Raw genomic sequence first — 20,013 nt, 5'->3', positions numbered from 1 at the left:
ATTACAATTTGACTTGTCATAGTAAGAAAAGCACAAGTGTAACTACAAACATTAATGATGCAATTACCTAAAGGGAATTGAGACATAATTTATGTTATTAAATACATCTCTGCTTTTCCTGCTTAAGTCAAATTATCAGGGGTCAAAGTATATTTATTTAGCACGAGAATTTAGAAAAAGTAGAAAGTGGGGCTGATTGCTGATAACAGATACAGATATGTAAAACAGGCAACGTTTTTTAGACATGGCTATTTAATAAGTTTTGAGAGACGTTTTAGATTACATTTTGACTTGTCATAGTATGTTGTAACTACAAACATGAATGATGGCAACAGCAGGGAACACCTAAATGGAATTCAGACAAAATTAATGTTATGTTATTTACCATATTTGTGATTCTTGAACTACAGCAGAATAGTGCACACTAAACATGTTTTTTAAGTTATCAGTCTCTCACTTAAAAAGGTAAAATTATATATTATGTGTTTTACCCTGGCAAGCAGCCCCTATATATGGTTACAGCCCTTTTAATGCTTAAAATTCCAGTTTTGTGTCTCTGGCTGAGCAAGTTTTTAATATGATTTAAAAATCGATTGCCGCCATCTTCCTTGTGACTGTAATAATAATAGACAGCCGATTAAAAAGTCGGGCTCCATTCCCAACCTCTCACTCCCTCCTGTCCGGGAACAACAAACTGTAACCTTTGCGTGCTCCCGGCTTTTTTTCCTGATGCACTTCCGGTGTTCACCGGATGTTGCTAACGGTTGTTAAAGCTCCCGTGGAGAAGCAAAGAGAAACCGAAATGTGTGTATAATGTGTTTGCAAGGTGCTGGTGGAAACGTTCGTAGGAATAGTTGTCTTTATTCTCCTTTAATTCTCTCTTTATATAAAGGGAAGTCCTGGTTTAAGGTAAGCTTGAACTCTCTTACGTTTAGCTAGCGGGATGTGCAAGGTAGCATGAGCATTGCCATGGTTAGCTCTGGCGGCTAACGGGAGCGCTGGCTGTTTTTCACTTTCTGTTGTCCATGCCATGTCAACTTTAAAATCAAACACGGGGCTGCTGTGGGCTTGTGCATTAAAATAACTTTAATACGGGTGGCCTGTTTTAAATAGGTAACGTTAACTGTTACACGTGCTATATGTGCACCATAAACATCAGCTTCCAGAAAAAAAGTGTAATTTAATTACTTAAATTTAATTTCTTCAACCAAAAAGAACTTTATAGTTTTTAGAAATTTAATAGACATGCATACGACTATCACTCTTTTTTTACCCTCAGGTTTCCAACTCCTCAATAGCGCATATTCTTTGTGTAGTTAGGGACGTGTCTCTCTCGGTATAGCACTGCCTGTCCTTATTGTTTTATTATTGTTTTATTAACATTTGTTAAGTGTCTTCCAACGTAGCCCAGTAGTAACAGTCTGTCAACATGTAAATCCATTTTGAAATTGCTCGATTTTTATTTAACTTAAGTTATACCTTGATTTTGTGCCTGGAGAAAGGATCTTGTTTGATGTGTTACACGTTACAGTGCTGGATGTTCAAGACCACCATCTGAAACATCGTTTCACTTGTTTTGATATAGATATAAAAAAATGTGTTTGTGTTTCTTGCAGTGTTCTTGCTGTGCCTTAGCAAATCGTGGACCATGATGGAGCAAAGAAGAGCCTTAACTATTCCATTTCCTGTTGACAAGGATAACTTGGTATGTGTGTTCCGTTTTTTTTTTAAATTCCACATTTCATGACTAACATGTTAACTTGTGAGCTTTTAGTGTGCGGCATGAATTGCTTCTCATCCTTGCAAAGATACTGCGGTGACGCTTGCTTTATGGTTGCCATCATAAAATGTACTAATAACGGGCTGATCACAAGCTAAATGTGGTCTGGGATTGGTTAACGTCTCTATTTTGTGGTTGCTAATGCACAAGCCGGCTCTTGGGAACAAACGCTCAGTAAACACACCTACCTGTTGTTAAAAACTTGATCACAGTAAGGGCAGGACACTTGACAGCTTAAGCATGAGCAACTGTGAACAGAATAATCTTGCATAATCTGTGCCGTGCTGCTACTATTCTACAGTTGCAATAATTAGGTCTACTAACTATTTTTCAGCTCTATCTGCTTCCTGTGAGCACATTAGAAAGGTGGCAGGTATGCTGCTTTCATAACAGCTTGGTTAAACAGGGGTAGCCGCATGCTTGCAACACATAGAAAACAAAATTTTAGCATAATGGATTACAGATTGCTCATCTGCACTTGCTGTTTCGCACATCTGAGACAATTCACAAGCTTTTGGCTGTTTAATGTCATTCATTTTATACAAGTATGGTAACTAACCACTCTGTGAATTTTAGATGGAAAACCCATTCACAATCCCCATGCCATGTCTTTCATCACAGTGTGGGAAGTTAGAAAGACAGGTACCACGATATCTTTGCTATCTGTCTGACCACATGAACAAATGTTATGGTAGTAACATGGCTACGATGGATTATTCTTGAGATTTGCACTGTTTACTTCCCTTTAACAGGTTTCCTGGACTGCATTTGCAGGTTGCAATTTGAAACATCGTGAGTCACAGCATACCAACGGTTCCAAGCTGTTGGATCACAACCTTATTGTCATGGACCCATTGGAAATGGCCAGGTAAGTAGGTGCTGACAAGAGTTTTGACAGACCTTTTTTGGGCTATTGATTGCAGACTGAAATACCTGGTAATTTTTCTGCCAAGGGTTGAAACTGACAAATATGTTCTGTTGTTTACACTGAACTGGTGTGTGAGTTCAATAAGTTATTTGTCCTAACTTGCTTCCTGCCTTGCTACAGTGCAGACACTCTCTTGCTCTCTGCTTAGCTATTATTTTTCCTACTTGAACACATTAAAGGAAGTGTAAGTGATTCTGCAGAAGAACTGTCAATATTTTAACTCAACTGCCAAACAAATACACCCCTCTCCTCCGAAGGTCTGCTGCCAAATTTCAAATCTCTGAGGTTTCTCCAGCACGTGGTCAAAAAACTTTCTTCTCTGTTTATACTCTTCAGACCTTTTCCTCTTTGCCTCTTTCTCGGCCATTTCTCCTTCTTCAAAGTGCCCAGATTTCAGCATGTTTGAATGTGTTTAGAACTCGTCTCCCACTGCTCCTTAGTACTCCTGTACACGTGCACTAATGCCACCTCTTGCTGATTGGCTTCAACAGTGTTGTGGTCCACACCACTTTCTTTGTTTTCCGTTTACAAAGCCAGAGCTGTGTAGGAAAACCAAATATTTTTTCAGAACACACACTAAACGGAGAGTTAGCAAACACTTTAAGGAGGTTTCCTAAAAAAACTTTTCCTAATTCACTAAATCTTTCCTCTCCATTGTCTGCCTCCACCCCTTCTAAAAACATATAATAACACTAATCTAGCTGATAACGAAGACGACAAAAGGAGAGAGCGCTCTCCTGCATGGGCTGACGAGACAAACTAAGATCACAGATTAAGGAACTGGATGCGATGTTAATGGATACCACTAAGCTACACTGCAGCACCTCCAATCAATACAATAGGTGCGTTTGACTTCATGCAGCGATGACTTAACGTGATGCATGCTGGTTAAAAATTGTCGGCGCTGCAAAACGGCACCATGTCACATGACATTAAAACCTCACAGGAGCAAGGTGGATGTAGGCGGCGACTCTGGTGGCCGCACAAAGTTGGAACCACACTTATATACTACTACTACTACTACTTCTTCTTCGTCGGAAACACATTGCATCAAACTCGCACAACAGATTCAGCAAATTGATTTCATACCAGTTTCTTGTCACCCACAGTTCAGCTCAGTCAAAACATTTTTTTTTTATTGTATAACAATGCTTTTAACACGCTAAATGTTGCTTTATTAAGCACCAGTTCACTGTGCACACTAATCAGAGTTAATCACAAAACACTAGTAAATTATTCATTCAGGCTTTCTCTTCCACACCAGCCCTAAGTAAAGCACTCTGAGTTGCCATGTTGCTGAAAAGTGCAATACAAATAAACTTATCTTGCCTGTGTAAATCATTGCAGTTTCTGAAACATTCACAAGATGGGGCACTCCCACTGCATATTACAAAGGTGATTTTCAGCAGTGTTCATTTTCTTCATAGCCATAAGCACATTTCTAAAGCAGTTAAAAATCAAAGTGGAGCTTGTAGTCCTACTTTAGCAAACATTTTCTTTAACATAAAAGAGACCACGTCCTGTGTGTTTCCTTTTAAGATGACTGTGTGCATGTGTGTTCAATGTACAGGTACTCTTTTATTTAGTTTTAATTGGTATAATTTTAATCGGTGAGACATAACTTTTGTTGAAAAAGCATCTTCTGTTTCAGTTTGTGAAACAGGAATTGTAATCTCGTGCCCCCCAAGCCTATACTGCACGTATCAACATTACTTGTTATTTAGCTCATTAATACTTGTACAATGAATTACACAGCCGTTTGCCTTCTGTAATTCCAATGGCAGATAAATTTGTACTGCTTTTTACACATGGCGTCGCTTTGTGTTTGAGATGAAGCAACTCGACTCACGACAGGAACAGAAAATCCAGCTGTTACATTATAAACATAGTACTATACATTTATACAGAATCCTATGCCCCAGTTTGTTGCACTCAGTGATTAAGCAGTAATGGCCTTTATATATGGATTTAAAATGACATTTCTATTATACTATCATTATCACACTACTGAATAGGTGTCCAAGTTCATCATCCTCTCAAGTTCTGTCTTGATCTGACTTGTGGTAGCTCAAGACCTTTACTCAAAAGAGCAAACATAAAATCACCATTGCTGCAATTTTCAAGGGTGTCGGGTATGTTAAGTGTACAGTATTAAGTTTGCACATGCTCCAAGTTGCACTGCTTAAAAAAACGTGCTTTTAGGCACCATGACTCAAGGCCAAGCTTATCATGACTGCACACATGCACACATTATCTATGCAAGGCGACTTCCCTACCCCTCCCTCTTGATCATCTGGGATACATTACGTCTGACCCGTAACGGTACATGACCTGTTAGTTAGATTACCTCGAGGGGACACAATGTTGCAGAAAAGATGCTGCTCTTGGGAGGCTGTGAATAATTGCGTCTCTGTTTCATCCTGTAGGGGGAAGCCCTATCTGATCCTGTCAGATGTCCTAAAGACGGAAGAGGGCAAGGCTTATATGGAAAGGATAAAACAGAGGCACACATTGAGAAATCGTAGACAAGTTACATGTACACGGAGGGACAGTGGTCAGTGCGGAGAGGAAACCCCGATCTGCAGAGAGACAAGGTCGAGTCGGAAGCAGGCCAAGAATGATAAAAACAAAAGTGTAACCCCTAAACGGAACCAGAAGACCACCCCCTCATCCTCTGGAAGGTAGGAAGTCACTATTGAAGGAATAGTTTGACATTTAAGTAAACACACTTTTTAGAGGAGAACATTGATACCACTGTCATATTTTTCTGATTAAATATAAAGCTACGTCAAGCAGCTGGTTAGCATAACAAATAAAAACAACAAGTTGATGTTTTACGGTTGATAATGTGCCAGACTATTTTCTTGCCAGGAGCAATGACTTCCTGAAATGTTGCCGTAAGTTTGCCAGGCAACCAGCAGAAGTGACTGCACCCGGCCAAAAAATAGTCCAAGATTTTACCCACTTCTCTTTCCTTTCCCACCAACCATACCCCACCCTGCCTGCATACATGAATGACATCAAAATCATATTTTGATAACGCTACTACTGATTCAAATAGTCACAAGTCAAAAAGTAGCTGTTGAATGTTGGTGCTCGGGAAATTTTACAGTCCCCTTTTGTAATCGAGATAAATGGCATGATGTTTTCCTGGGTCCCAGGGTGTCAAGAAGCTGCCAGTTCTACCTGTGCCTTCTGCACTGCACAGCTTTATACCTGGGGTTTATTATTTATTAATTATAATTATCAGATAGATGGGAGGATATATAGATGACCTTTTAATGGAGTTTGGCCAGCTGCATCCCTGGCTCTCTGTGTTTTCCAGGCAGAAAATGTGGTGATTTTGTTTGGAATAATACCACATAGAAGAATTTCACAACTTGAGATTCTAGTTCAAATATGTTTCTGCATTTGTTTTTTCATGTGTTTAGTCTAAAATTATTATTATTATATTTCTTATTTATGTCTTCAGGTCAAGACTCAGGAGAAGGTTGCAAAATGTTGATGACGAAGTGGACAAAGAAGAAAAAGACATCGAGGAGGTCATAATAGGCACGGAAAATGGAGAGGACTACAAATTCTCTGAAGTCGTAGGTGTGTAAACATGAAGATATTCAGACACTGTTGCGGCTTTGTACTTCACTGGGTTTTTCTGATGCTTCGACTTTTATCACTTATATTACGCCTTAAAAAGCATCACATTTACATTTTCCTGCTTTCTCCAGACCTTCTCTCAGATGTTTTAATTTAAGGGTTCTTTCAATGGAAGAGGTTTATTGATGCTCCCGGCCTTCCTTTCAGAGTAAATAAACAGATGCTACACATCAGCATGGTAGTTGATCAGTGTTTCTCCTTCTCAAACAGATTGTGGGTTGTCAGTAAGCTGGGAGCCTGCCGAGGATGCAGGAGGCTGCAATGAGTTCTCCCCAGCTAACATCAAGGACGGGTTGACTGATTCAGAAAAAGAAGTACAAAACAGTTTGGTATGTACCGTAGAGGTCCACAGAGAAAGCTTTATCTAAGTGTAACCTATTCCTACAAAAGGCATAAAACAAAATCTCAGACCTGCATCTCGTTATTTAAATGCACCTTGTATTCTGAACAAGCCCTTGACTCACTTTTACTAATGACGGTAACTAAGTAGTTCATAACACTCCAAATACCGCACAAGTGTTAAATGACTGCAATCACATGCCCAAAACCTATTCTTTCCAAATCAATCCAACAAAAAGCTTTACATACAGCTTGTGAGCAAATAGTCCAAACTTAAAATCTGAATCCTCTTTGTGTCTTTGTCAGTAATAACATTGATGAGAAACATTTCAAGGTCGATAGTCATTAATTACAACTACAACAGTGACCAAATAAGCTCTAAAATCCATCACTTAAGCAGGTGGTGAGAGGACAGAAAACACTCTTCTTTCTTGATATCAGTATTTTCCATCCAATCGCTTGTCTCCAGCAGTGACAATGCTCCTTCTTGCACAGTTGCAAATAGCAAAATAAGCGAGCATTGTGACTTTTTCCATGGTTGTTTGTCATGTTTGAATAAAGCATCGCTGAATCATTACTTAACGCAGTCACAAAAGCTGTCATTTTTTGTCATTTTTTTCATTAAAGATATTTCTGCCTATCCGTCTTGCGCATGGCTCTATTCTGTGCTGTAGCAACACACATTGTCTGGTGAACTCACACCAATCTTGAATTGCTGTATTCTGTGCTGTCTCAACAGAAGAGGAAAAGAAAAGACACAGAGTTCCATTGCAACGGAACGGACAGCCCCAAACGCCACCGTGAGAGTGTGCTTCGCCTCACTGGAGAAGATGGAAGAGATGGAGGACCAGCCCCTACACGTGTTTGTTTGGAAGAAAGTGGAGACGACGTAGATTTTGACAGCCTGGACCGTACCATTGTACAGTTCACAGTGGGAGCAGATGATCAAACAGACGTTCTGGTCCCAATCAACAGTCCTGATTTGGAGGCTGGAGACTTTATTGGTACCCCCAGACGAAGTCCACCGTCTAGCCATGACAGTACAACCAATATCCTCCCCTCCGAACCCAGTGAGTACACCAACACAGGATGGGTGATGCCAGATAATCTTCCAAACCTGAAAGCTTTATTCTACTGCTGAAATGTTTGTTTGGATTTATCTTTGAGGAGACTCAGGCAGCAGTTGTTCAGCCAGCTTACCTGTAATACCACTTTGCAGGTTTTGTCTTTGAACTCATATATCAGTACATGAACAAAACTAAGCAGTTTTTCTGAAACTGGGTCTAGAGAACACTTTGGAAGAGCAGGCTTAATAAAATGGTCTATTATGGCGTTTTTCCATTACCAGTACCAGCTCGATTTGACTCTGTTTAGGCCCGCCGTCCTGTTTTCCATTGCAGACAGTACCCAGAGGTAGTGCCCCTCAATGTAGCTGGTCGTCAACGCCACACACACGTAATGTTCAATGCGACACACACACACGCACGCCAGCAACACACGCAGGCTACCTTCGCCGCCACTTGCAGAGCTCCACAACTCCGAAAACTTTAAAGATCATTTTTGTTCCGCCAACACTTTTCGTAAAACTGTCAATATTTGGAATCTACACAGTTGATTTCTTACCTCAAAACTTCTCAGAAGTGGATGTGATGAAATAACGTATTAAAATTGTAAAATATAAAACTTTCTGTTGAAAACTGACATAAATACAGAGGAGTCTGTAGCGTTTCTAGATATGCTGGTTGGTTGACTAAACTGCATAACGAGTTATCATGTGCAGTGGACGAATAGACTCTGCCGACACATGATGCACACAGCAACAGAACAACGTGTAGCGTTTTTACAAGAACAGCAACACTGAGAGCTTCAGTTTACACGCTGTTAGCAAGTCAGAGAGACAAACCAAAGCTAAAAGTTAACTCACCCTGCGTTCACTATAAGGTTATTTTCTTCAATCAAGTTTCCCTCAGCGCTCTCATAAAAACTTAAATACGACCGGACTTCAGAGTGACTGAAAAATCTCTGCAGCGTTGTCTTCCGCTGTGTTGTCATTGACCCAAACAAACCCACGTTGCATTCTGCGCATGCTCACCTGCTTGACGCTGGACAGTGTTTGCCATGAGATTATAATAGGGCAGTTAACCGTACCCGGTTATCATGGTAATTAAAATGTTAATAATAACCGTCGGGAATTTCACCACGGTTTACCGTTAAACTGGTAATCGTTTCATCCCTAATAGAAAACAGCTGTGTGCTCTGTTGGACTCCATTATCAGTAGAGCCTGACCGATACTGGATTTACAGAAATTAATATTTGAGGGTTAAAGAATTGAGATAAATATTTTAATAAGGATTCCTAAAATTTGGTTATTAAAGAACTGTGACTAAGATTTAGACTAGACTTTAAAGTATAAAGAATTTAAAGAAAAATAAGCTTCCAAGTGCACTTTCTGTTTCTATGCTGGAAACATATTCTATTGGGCAGCATATATGCCAATACAATTATGTCTGCGACAAACTAATATTGTCTATTTTATCAGCCAGTCTTTAATTGGTTGTCAATACTATAAGTAATAAAATGTGGCCATAAATGCACAAGTTGCTATGCATGGTCATTTTGGATGCTGCAGTTTGTTATTCTGTTGAACTGTACTGCATTATACATAGAGGTAAATCAATTATATTAATAGTGACACGGTTTCACACTTTTCTGTATAATGCAATAAAGTTCACCTTCACGATAAAGTTGAATCAGCACGTCTCTAAAAACTGAACATTATGACCCTCATGGAGGATTTAGCCTAGTATATGACTGCACTAGTTTTAACTAGGTGTACTTAATTAGTGTGTATTCGTATGCCACCTTGCTCAGTCATCTTATTTTTGACATTGGCCTGCAACATTTGTCAGTTTTATATTAGTTTGTCTTGGACCTTTTTCACCGTATGGGTGCACCCTGCATCTTAGTAGCTTCTTTCCACTTTTTAGCCTACCCACGTGTCTTTTCCAGGATTACTACTGTCCTTGCTCTCTTTCAAAGCCCATTACGTCCTTTGTGCAGTGTCAATTAAAGGCATGTATGTGTTTGGGAGTGTGCTCATCTTTGAAAGCACTGGGATAGCAAAATTCCTAAGTAAATTGCACACTAGGTCTGATGTTTTCTTCATGCTTGTATTTCAGTTGTGCTGTCCAGTGATGAGGATGAGGAGAGCGCTGATGGTCCTCAGCACTGCAGCCCAGCCGCAGTCCATACACTGGTCACTTTGCAAGACACCGTAATACAGGGACAATCCCCACGGGACCCTGTGGCCAAACAGCAAGAATCCTCTTACCTACAGGACATGCAGGTTGGCAGAATGTTTCCCTCTATTATATTTGATCACTATCTCTTCAATACAACAGACACAAATTTCATAAAGATTTAAGAATATTCATGTTTAACTTCTTAACTTAATCTGACTAAATGTGAGCAGAGGTATATCTTTTGCATAAAGTTAAAGTAAAATTGTGATTATTCTCTACTAGTAAATAGTTTTTACCCCTATGGTTGGGTTGAAAAAAAAATCACTTAACTTTAGAAATGTTTCTCAAAAGATGAGCCAAAAAAAGATAAATGTCTTAGATGTAGTGCCTGTGTGCAGGATAGTGTCCCATCCCCATGTTAAACTGATGTTTCAAAACTTAGCTGTTCATATAAAAGCATAATGTTGCAATTAAGTAAGAAGAGTTCAGTAGACAACATTATTTCTTTTTTTAAGTTTTAATCAGAGTTGTTCCCATCATTTTTAATCCCCATTTCCTCTCATGCAAACAAGATAGCTAACGAGAAAATGTAGCAGCGTGCGTTGCCATCAACTACGACGCCATTCTTGGTACTACCACTAGATGGCGCCAAAGTAAGGAATTTTCAAATCCTACACACAGTAGTTTTAAATGATTCAATTTGTAAAATAACGTTATTTCTTTTGTAATATTGGTTTAACCCATATTGCTTAACCTTCCAGCTCAGCCTCATTGTAATATGGGGATGATTTTGTATTACTGTTATGTTTACCTGCCTTATTGTGTTGACCTACTACCCTGTAGCACCATTTTTCCAAACTGTGTATGTATGTTTTTGTGTTGCAGGTGTTGCATCTAGTTGTAGATCTTCCTCTCACCCCCAGTCAAGACTTCTCAAGCATGGGCGTGGCCTTCTACACCCTACACTGTGGCGGTTACCACGGGAAAGCGAATGGAGACATCACGGTAACCTGTACAACCTGCACAAATACATGCATTTTGGTATCACATTCCGTACTCGTATCTAATTTTTTGCTCTCCTTTTACAGATAACAGAACAAAAAATCATCATCCCAGTGAAAGGTAATGCTGTGAATAGTTTTTTAACTTTGTATAATCACAGTGTTTGTAAAGCAGCTGTGGCCTGTCTGCGAACTTTGTTCTGGGTTATATAAAGGGGAACCATCTCTCTTTGGTCATGCATTCTGCACACCATCTAACCCCAGCTTAGTGGTCTATTTGAGAATTATCTCTGTGTTCCTGGATTAGACCCTCAAGACCCTAGTACACTCTCACCTCTGAGCCTGTGTAGTCTCCCCTTCTATTGTGGTTATATTTTGAGATTTAAAATTGGCCATGTGTAATAAAGTTTGTTTGTTAAGTTTTTAGTTTTGTAAAGTAACCAAGTTCCTTTGGTTATGGAAGTTGAAAGAATGCTTTTACTGATATGCTATGGTAAATACGCTAGGTGTATCCCTTTTGTTTATGTGAAGCATTGTTTTGAGTGTGGTAAAGATAAAGAAGCAACAGTTTTCATCGTTTTTGCATCAACACTGCAAACTGCTAAGCTAACCTGACCACCTCTCATTCACAGACACTAATGAAGAGGTGCATGTGATGGTAACCTTTGAGCGTAAAGAGCTGAGGAGGTACAGTGTTTGGGAACAGCAGGAACTGGAAGCCCAGGAGCTTCACTTTAAGGGCGAGGAGGAGCCTATCCCTGCTGCTGTCCTTCTGTTTTGTGTGTCAGAAACTGCGGCAGCTGCTGTGCAGCGGGACCTCCTCAATCTGTATGCCAAACAAGATGGAGCCATGAACACTGGTGAGGCTTATGGAAGTTCACAGTACACTTGTAGTCGATATGTAGTCTAAAAACTTATTGACTGCATTTTTGTGAAAAGCAGTATGTTTATGAAGAACACGTTTCCACTAAAGTGTTGGCAGCTTTGTCAAGTGATTACATTTTTGTGGTTTAATTTAAATTTTTTTATATATCTGATATATTTTTCAGTATTGTTTGATTTGTCACATTATTCTCAATGTAAATCTGCATGTTACATGATATTGCTGATTTTATATTTTAATAGGCAAGGCGAGCCCCTTCATCTTGCTAACTCTGAGAGATCCTCTGGAGGGAATGGAGGGGGCTTTGTTGCGCTCCTTCCTGGACATTGACTGTCTGAACAGTCTTGCAGATGAAAAATCCATTGTTCCCCATCATACAGACCTACTTTGTGGTCTGGAAGACATCCACACTCCTGTTCTTTCCCTGGATGAAAGCATTGAGCTGATTAAAAGAACTGGACTGGACTCTTACCTACTGTCTCTGCTGGGTCTGGAGAGCCCTGAACCTAAACCTAACACAGACCAGAATGGTCCACATTCTGATATAGACAAAACCACCACACCACACCTCCCACTGGAGGTTGACTCACAGAAGGAGACAGTACTGGAGCTAGAGATAGCGACGGAACAAGACACAGGGACACAAGACAAACCAGAGGAGGATCAGAAAGAACTTGAACAGCCCTCAGAGGTATGTTGTTCCCAATGTTTATGGCTGGTTACCTCCCTTAAAACGAAGTCCCGAAAAGTAAAGTTGTGTTAATTCACAAGAACAAAAGCAAATATTTGAGGAAATCTGAAAAAATAAGCACAACTATCTGTAGCGGAAACATTTTTTCTTCTTTCATCTCCTGTTAAACGTCTTGGAACCCCTTAGATTTCTTTTGTGCCCCTTTTTGTGGTGGTCCTGACCCCCTAGTTCCTGACGGTTATTATTACCGTACACATTTTAATTACCATGATAACCGGGTAATCTCACGGCAAACACTGTCCAGCATCTGCCAGAAGCAGGTGAGCATGCGCAGAATGCAACGTGGGTTTGTTTGGGTCAATGACAACACAGCGGAAGACAACGCTGCGGAGATTTTTCAGTCACTCTGAAGTCCGGTCGTATTTAAGTTTTTATGAGAGCGCAGAGGGAAACTTGATTGAAGAAAATAACCTTATAGTGAACGCAGGGTGAGTTAACTTTTAGCTTTGGTTTGTCTCTCTGACTTGCTAACAGCGTGTAAACTGAAGCTCTCAGTGTTGCTGCTCTTGTAAAAACGCTACACGTTGTTCTGTTGCTGTGTGCATCATGTGTCGGCAGAGTCTATTCGTCCAATCCACATGATAACTCGTTATGCAGTTTAGTCAACCAACCAGCATATCTAGAAACGCTACAGACTCCTCTGTATTTCAGTTGCTGGGCTCATTGCAGTTACTATCACTGTCTCCTAAAGACTTATTTGTTTTCATGTAATTGTGCTGTTATTTTATATTTTATGCAGACAAAATGGCAATTGTATTTGTAGTTTTCAATATAAAACTTGTGTATCAGTACATTTGAATATTTTTTGGCACATTTTTACAATACTGTGATAATACTGATAACGGTGATAATTTTGGTCACTATAATCGTGATATGAAATTTTCATACCGTTTCATCCCTAGTAACCACTGGTCTGTGATCTGTTAATGGTAAATGATTACAATGTAAATGTTGCCACTATCGTAAACATTTCCTCCCACAGAAGAAAAAGGAGGAACCCACACCTGCATACACACTGTGCCATCGTAGAACCAAAGGATCCTACTCCGTGTCCCTGTGCAAACGAGACTCCAGCTGGACTAAATATAAACATCAGGGCCTGGCTCACAGGCAAGTAAATCTGCAATATCCCATATGCAGCTTCTCATGCAGTCTGACCCAGCACGGGTTGGCATGTGATTTCCAAGTGAAGATTCTTGCAGCCAGTGCAGTTAAATCTTAGGAATGAAAATCTAATATAAAATAGGGATGCAAACTGATGCATGGAACTCAATGAGATCATTTATGTAAGGTAAAGGGAGACCAGGGAATACTCTGGCCCTAAACCTGAGTCACAGTAAAATGAAAGATTGATGAAACACAGAATTTAATACAGTATTGGCCTTAATGAAGCAACTAACAATTAATGGCAGATCTGCTTCATAAGCTCAGTATTAGTCCTAATCCTGACATATCAGATCAGTGTATCACCAATAAGTATTTTAACGATTACAGTCTACCTACCACTGCAGATGATCAAATTCAAATCTATGGTTGCTCTGTGTACAGCTTTTGCTACATCTGTAATGCTACTCATTGTAAACCAGCTGGTTCTTCTTCTAACTCTGCTTAGGTTAATCCAGTTTCCCCCTCCGCCATTGAAAGGAGGAATCACTGTTACAATGGAGGACCTGCAGTGCCTTGACAGTGGGCAGTTCCTCAATGATGTTATCATAGATTTTTACCTCAAGTAAGGAACACATTTTCAGCCAAAATGCTAAAGATTTGCTTCAGTTCCTCACAAGTTTGTGGATAAGAGATTCACTTTTGAATTAATTGTGCTAATGTGTGTTTTGAACCAGATATCTCCTCCAGAAAGCCTCTGGTGCTGTGGCCGAGCGCTGCCACATCTTCAGCAGCTTCTTCTACAAGCAGCTGACACGGAGGGACAACGCAAGTGAAGGCAGCACAAGTGACTCGTAAGTAGTGCTGCCTGAACAAAACAAATTTCTGAGTTTGGTATGTACTGTTTCCAGGAAATAGCCACACGCTCGCACTCTTGAGGCTGACAGTGACGAAAGCTCTCTTCATCTCTCGTTTTACATATTACCTAAACTAACAGCCAGTATTCAAAATGTAAGCATTACAAACTTAAAAAGTGTCACAAACTACCTTGACTACTGTGTGAAAAAGTGCTGACTGCACATTTTTCTCTCAGATCTTAACGTTGCAGTCGCTACTGAGACTGTTCAGTACGACAGACACCAGCTCTTGTACCTTGTACATAATTGCTGTGGCTGATCCTTCTCGTACATGCCGAACTGCAACCCGTACTCTAAAATATGCTTGGGGGCTCGCCTGATTCATTCATGTGCCAGAGTCAGATGGTAGACTTGATGCTTGTTAGCTTATGGATACTATTCCTGGCTGCTAGTTACGTTTGGCGAGACTCACTGCTGCAGATTTTATACTTTTTTTTTTCATTAGTTTAGTCATTATACATGAAATGTGTTCACGAATTCTATAGATGTGCTGTAAAAAGAATATACAAGTAGCATCTACACACTTATCAGAATAAATGAAATAAAACGCTCCTTGTACCTTGAACTTAGATTTTTGGAAGTTAATACTAATACTTGAGAAGTAAAAAAGTGTCTACAGGTATTCGCGTGACATGTGAAACCAAGTTAAAACTTGTCTCCCTGGTTTACTTTTGTGTGCACCCAGCTGTCAGAGGCAGAGGCGGCACCAACGGGTGAAGACATGGACACGCCATGTGGACATCTTCAAAAAGGACTTTCTGTTTGTGCCTGTCAATCAGGAGTGAGTTAAATACATGATCGTATTGTAAATAGTAGTTTTTCTTTGGTAAATGACATTACACATTGGCATAACATTGCTCTGTTGTCTGTTTAGGTCTCATTGGTATTTAGTTGTTATTTGCTTTCCTGGACTGGATGAGCCAAAATCAGAGGCCTGGAATGGTCCAGACACAGAGACGGCAGAGAGCCAAGCTGGGACAGCTGACATACAGGATCAAGAGGCCACTCAAGGATCTAAAAGCCCAGACAATAACACAGAGACACCACCTATACCAACTACAGTAAACCACAGTGACAACGTGGAAACAGAGACAGGTATGTTTAACTAAGGATCCAAGAACAGTATGCAGAGGCTTTTTTATTGCAGTCAATATTTGTGGTCTAAATTTCAAGCATTTTATTTATTTATGTTGTGATTGCAAAGCTGGAGGTAATGGTTGGTTTCATGTTTTTTTTCTTAGAAAACATTCAAGAAGAATCCACCAAAGTCCCTCCACCTGGTCCAGTGGTAAGAAAGAACGCTGTTCTTAGTTAGCAATAAAAATAGTTGTATTTATTTGTATTTTTATTTACAGACAGTTTTATTTGTTCCTTCCAAATCTCCAAAATGTTTTTTTGTTTGTAGGACTGCACAGAGCGGACCTGCACAAAAAAAACTGTTTGCAAGAGGTGAGTGTGTGGCTTCAGAGTTACACTTTTTACCTGCAAAATATGAGGATGAGAACTGAGCAAGCCCCTGAGATAATGTGGCCATAGTTATTTTGTGCGTGATTAAACAGACATGTATCTGTGTCACAACCATCTGTCAAATATAAAATCATAAACCTTTTGAAAGCCTTTGTGCGTCTTTTTAAAATATAGCATATTTGTAACAATCCATAATTAAATAAACTCATTATCTTTTAGTTTAGTTACTTGCATTAGGGGTGTAAATGCAGATATATATATATATATATATATATATATATATATGATGAGAGAGGGAGCTCTCTCAATTGAATTAAATTCAAATTAGCTTTATTGGCATGAATGTGTAACAACAATATTGCCAAAGCATCATACATACAACATAAGAACAATCAACCCCATACATTTCATTAAACAAGTAATTAAAGCGTAAAGTAAAAAGTCTCTCTCTCTCTAAAGACCATCTGACCTGTTGATAATTACTGATCTGCAGCCTGCGTTTGTTTATACTAAGGATGCACCGAAATGAAAATTCTTGGCCAAAGCCGAATATAAATATTAAAATATCTGCCGAACACTGAACAAGTACATTCACATTTTTTCCATTTATTTTACCTTTGTTTTTGTTTTTTTGTTTTTTTTTATTACCATTGCATAAATTAAAGAGTCAAAATGTGCTTTTTACTCAGTGTTTCCCTCAGGATTTGGAGAGTCTATGGTGGGTGGGTCCGAGGCCCAAGAGTAAATTAAATTAAAGTAAATTACCTGTGTCCATTTACTTTTAATGTAAACATGTAATATGTTTTATACTTTCTGTGAATATAATCCAATTAATCTTATTTTCATACTGTAGAGACACCTTATTTTGAAAATCGGCTGTTGTCACGTGTGTATCCTCGCACTAAATTAATCAAGTCCGACCCAATTTGATAAATAATGTTGTATGTGGTTCTTGTATTGCGTAACATGAAGACTTCACAGCCTCTCTTCAGGTAGGACTCTCATACTGCAACACTTTGTAAAGAGAGAAACTGACGGGATAAAGATGCTAACCTGCCTGTCAGCTGGCACTGGTCGGTTACAGTGGATTTACCATAAAGGCTTGAATACGTGTGCACTCCAAAGTTAGGTGCGGCTAGCTTTATCGCCCTCTCAAAAATGAGTGACAGAAACACTCAAAGCAGGTCAGATCGTTTGTTGATTGGCTAAGAAGTCAGCCACAGATGGGGTGGATGTGCTAGGAGACAATTCAGCAGAACAGTGTCTGCAAACGGCGATTTTTGAGTCTTTCTCAGACACTTTAAAATGGTTCCACACTGCCGATCAAAGTAATAGTTCGGTAAAATTTATTCAGTCGTTTGACTTTTTAGGCCGAACAAAGAATTTTCGGCCGATGAATTTCGGTGGCCCAAGATTTGGTGTATCCCAAGTTCATACAGAGCAGAAACAACAGACGAACTAATGGACACATGAAGGCACAATGTAGCTCAAGCACTCTGACTAAATGCTTCAACTTGGTATTCTCTACGATGTACAGTATATGCAAGTCTGGTCACATCTCATAATCTATTATATCCCCCCACCACTGCATACAGTATATTCAGATTGTTTACATCCAGCTCAAGCATCTGAATGCCTATCATGCATTGAATGACTGGTTGAGATAGGATTTCACTTGTGTGTGCACAATTTGTTTTGTGCAACTGCTGTTAAACAGATTAGTTAGTAGTTATGGTGATCTGCTAGAAGTTGCACACTACCCTGTAAATGTGAAAATGTATACCTAATATGGATTTAAACACTGAATAACGGATGTGCCTCTGCTCTCTGTAGGCCGTGTATTCTGATCATGGATTCCCTCAAACTTTCTCTTCACGAGCGAGTCTTCAAACTCTTACGGGAGTAAGTATGACACTTCTAATCTGTCTGTCAGCTGCATGTTTGTTTATAAATATGTGTAAGATAATGAATATTTGTCCCTCAGCTACTTGCAGTCAGAATGGGAGGTCCGTCGTGGTTCATCAAGGGACTTTAGTCCTGATCAGATGCAAAGCTCACACTGCCAGGTTCCCCTTCAGGACAACAGCAGTGACTGTGGCCTCTACCTGCTGCAATACGTCGAAAGTTTTTTAAAGGTAAAGAACTTGTCAGTATCTGTTTTTCTAGGGCTCAAGTGGCCTGCCATGTTTTTAAAAAATGGCCACTGTAATATTGGATTTGCAACAGATTTAAATGTTCATGTTTAGATTAATCCTCAGTGAGACATTATAATCTTTTTAAGGCATGTACACAGTAATAGGAAATTTCCTCTGCTTCTGCTCTCAGGACCCTGTGGTGCACTTTGACCTTCCTTTACATCTAGAACGATGGTTTCCACGGCAGCAGGTGCGGAGGAAACGAGATGAAATCAGAGATCTGGTACTAAACCTTTACCGACATCAAAACCTGGATAGTAACAGATAAAAAACGCGAAGCAGCTCTGGTGTTCAGTGCATCACATTCCTGTAGTCGTTATAAATCACCGCTCATACTGAGCAATGGACATTTCAGCGTGAACTGAAAATATTTCCTTTTAAATTAGATGATGTTATGGTTTTATGCATTAACTTGAACAAAACATGTAAACCTTTGACTATCTGTGGGTCCTGTGAGTGAACATAAAGGCATCAGTTAGTTTAAGTTGAACAGGTAGCAGTCCATCCAACCAGAACAAGTTTTAAATTAGATTATATCTAGACATGCCAATGTTTGTACACCCCATGCCTTTTTACTCATTTTTATACTGCAAGATATTTTATAAAGGCAATTATTTGTATTTAATTTTATGTAGTGTTAAGTGTTAAAATGGCAAAACCTAGTTTGTAAAGTCAATCAAAGATAGTTTGAGTTGGGTTTACTTGCTTTGCTGACATTTGTTAGACCTTTCATGTCAAGTGTGACTTAATATTTCAGTCTCATTTATGGGTTTTCTGATTAAAACTGTTTTGGTTCTGCATTCTTTGCATCAGTACACGTTTGGATTAACTGAATTCCTAAAACAAAGACACGGTGTGGCGCATTGCTTGAATTTCATTATAAAATCGTATGCCGTTGAAGCCTCAGGAACTGAAATCCTAACATGAAACAGCAATTCCATCTTTTGACCCTTGTCGGAAGAAAAAAAAAAAAACTCTTTCAGTCACTCAGTGCCTCTCTCAGGTATCCTGTTTTTATCCTGTTGGCTGCCAGATAGGAGACAAATGTATGGAGTGTATGCTACCATTTATCTGTGACTCACTCTGTACTACAATGCATCATAGACCCTAAATTCATATTGGGACACTGTGGTGTTGCCAGATGTCAACTTTACCTCCACAAATTGTCAGAATTAGACCAAATTGGGTATTTGCACTGTCAATGCAGGCTACTGCATATCGTCATTTTGCATATAGCATAGTCAAAATTGTTGTTTTGAGACTGACTTGGCTGGGTTTTTGTTACATTGGTATTTATTTGTCTAGATTTGACACACTGATATTTTACGTTTAGTGGCAGGTATCATAAGGAAAAAAGGAACATTTTGGTATGAAATGGGGGAGAAGTCGTTGCTGATCATGCAGTCCAAATCATAGAACCTGTAAGAAACCTGAATCCTTTTCACAAGAATAGAACTCGCAAGACATTCAGGGGTGCACATACAGTAGCATGTGTAATTGTATGCTCTCAGATAAAGACCTAAGAGACATTGCAGTCCATTACTACTGTTGCCTAAGTCCTTCTCACCATAGATCCATCTCAGTAGTCTCGTAGTTTTTTCCCCCTCTTTTGTTCAGATGTTTGTCTCTTTTAACACTTTATAACATACTTGATGCCATGTTTTTTTTAGACATTGTAATTGACAAATGTATAGGAGCTGATTCCAAAATATTTTCTGGTTTCAATGGTGTATTAAAACCTGTAGACCGAA

At 39.4% G+C, this 20,013-nt stretch overlaps 1 protein-coding gene across 2 annotated transcripts; it reads left to right on the top strand.

Moving 5' to 3' along the window:
- The first annotated feature begins 730 nt into the window (after window positions 1-730).
- Window positions 731-20,013, top strand: senp7 (SUMO specific peptidase 7). Of its 2 annotated transcripts, XM_038720911.1 has the most exons (23): window positions 731-909; window positions 1,617-1,705; window positions 2,357-2,422; window positions 2,533-2,648; window positions 5,135-5,389; window positions 6,181-6,302; window positions 6,573-6,691; window positions 7,441-7,771; window positions 9,882-10,048; window positions 10,830-10,949; window positions 11,033-11,066; window positions 11,578-11,805; window positions 12,071-12,519; window positions 13,562-13,689; window positions 14,192-14,308; window positions 14,421-14,537; window positions 15,286-15,381; window positions 15,475-15,695; window positions 15,842-15,888; window positions 16,006-16,049; window positions 17,901-17,969; window positions 18,052-18,202; window positions 18,393-20,013. In XM_038720911.1, exons 2-23 carry the CDS (start codon window positions 1,649-1,651, stop codon window positions 18,528-18,530), a joined length of 3,192 nt encoding a protein of 1,063 aa, XP_038576839.1. In that variant the 5' UTR covers window positions 731-909; window positions 1,617-1,648; the 3' UTR covers window positions 18,531-20,013. The 2 variants fall into 2 exon arrangements, with proteins under 2 accessions (XP_038576839.1, XP_038576840.1); XM_038720912.1 differs by lacking the exon at window positions 2,357-2,422.

Source organism: Micropterus salmoides, unplaced genomic scaffold, assembly GCF_014851395.1.
Source record: "Micropterus salmoides isolate LMB-PRFRI ecotype aquatic unplaced genomic scaffold, ASM1485139v1 Ms_hic_scaffold_15, whole genome shotgun sequence".
NCBI lineage: Eukaryota > Metazoa > Chordata > Actinopteri > Centrarchiformes > Centrarchidae > Micropterus > Micropterus salmoides.
Note: the sequence above shows the minus strand (reverse complement) of the source record. Positions and strands in the feature narration are given on the sequence as shown.

Excerpts from the sequence above, each read along its gene's own strand:
- senp7 (XM_038720911.1), top strand. The coding sequence starts at position 1,649 with ATGATGGAGCAAAGAAGAGCCTTAACTATTCCATTTCCTGTTGACAAG. Across the intron at positions 6,692-7,440 it reads AAGAAGTACAAAACAGTTTG|AAGAGGAAAAGAAAAGACAC; the intron begins GTATGTACCGTA and ends CTGTCTCAACAG. Across the intron at positions 17,970-18,051 it reads GTCTTCAAACTCTTACGGGA|CTACTTGCAGTCAGAATGGG; the intron begins GTAAGTATGACA and ends TTTGTCCCTCAG.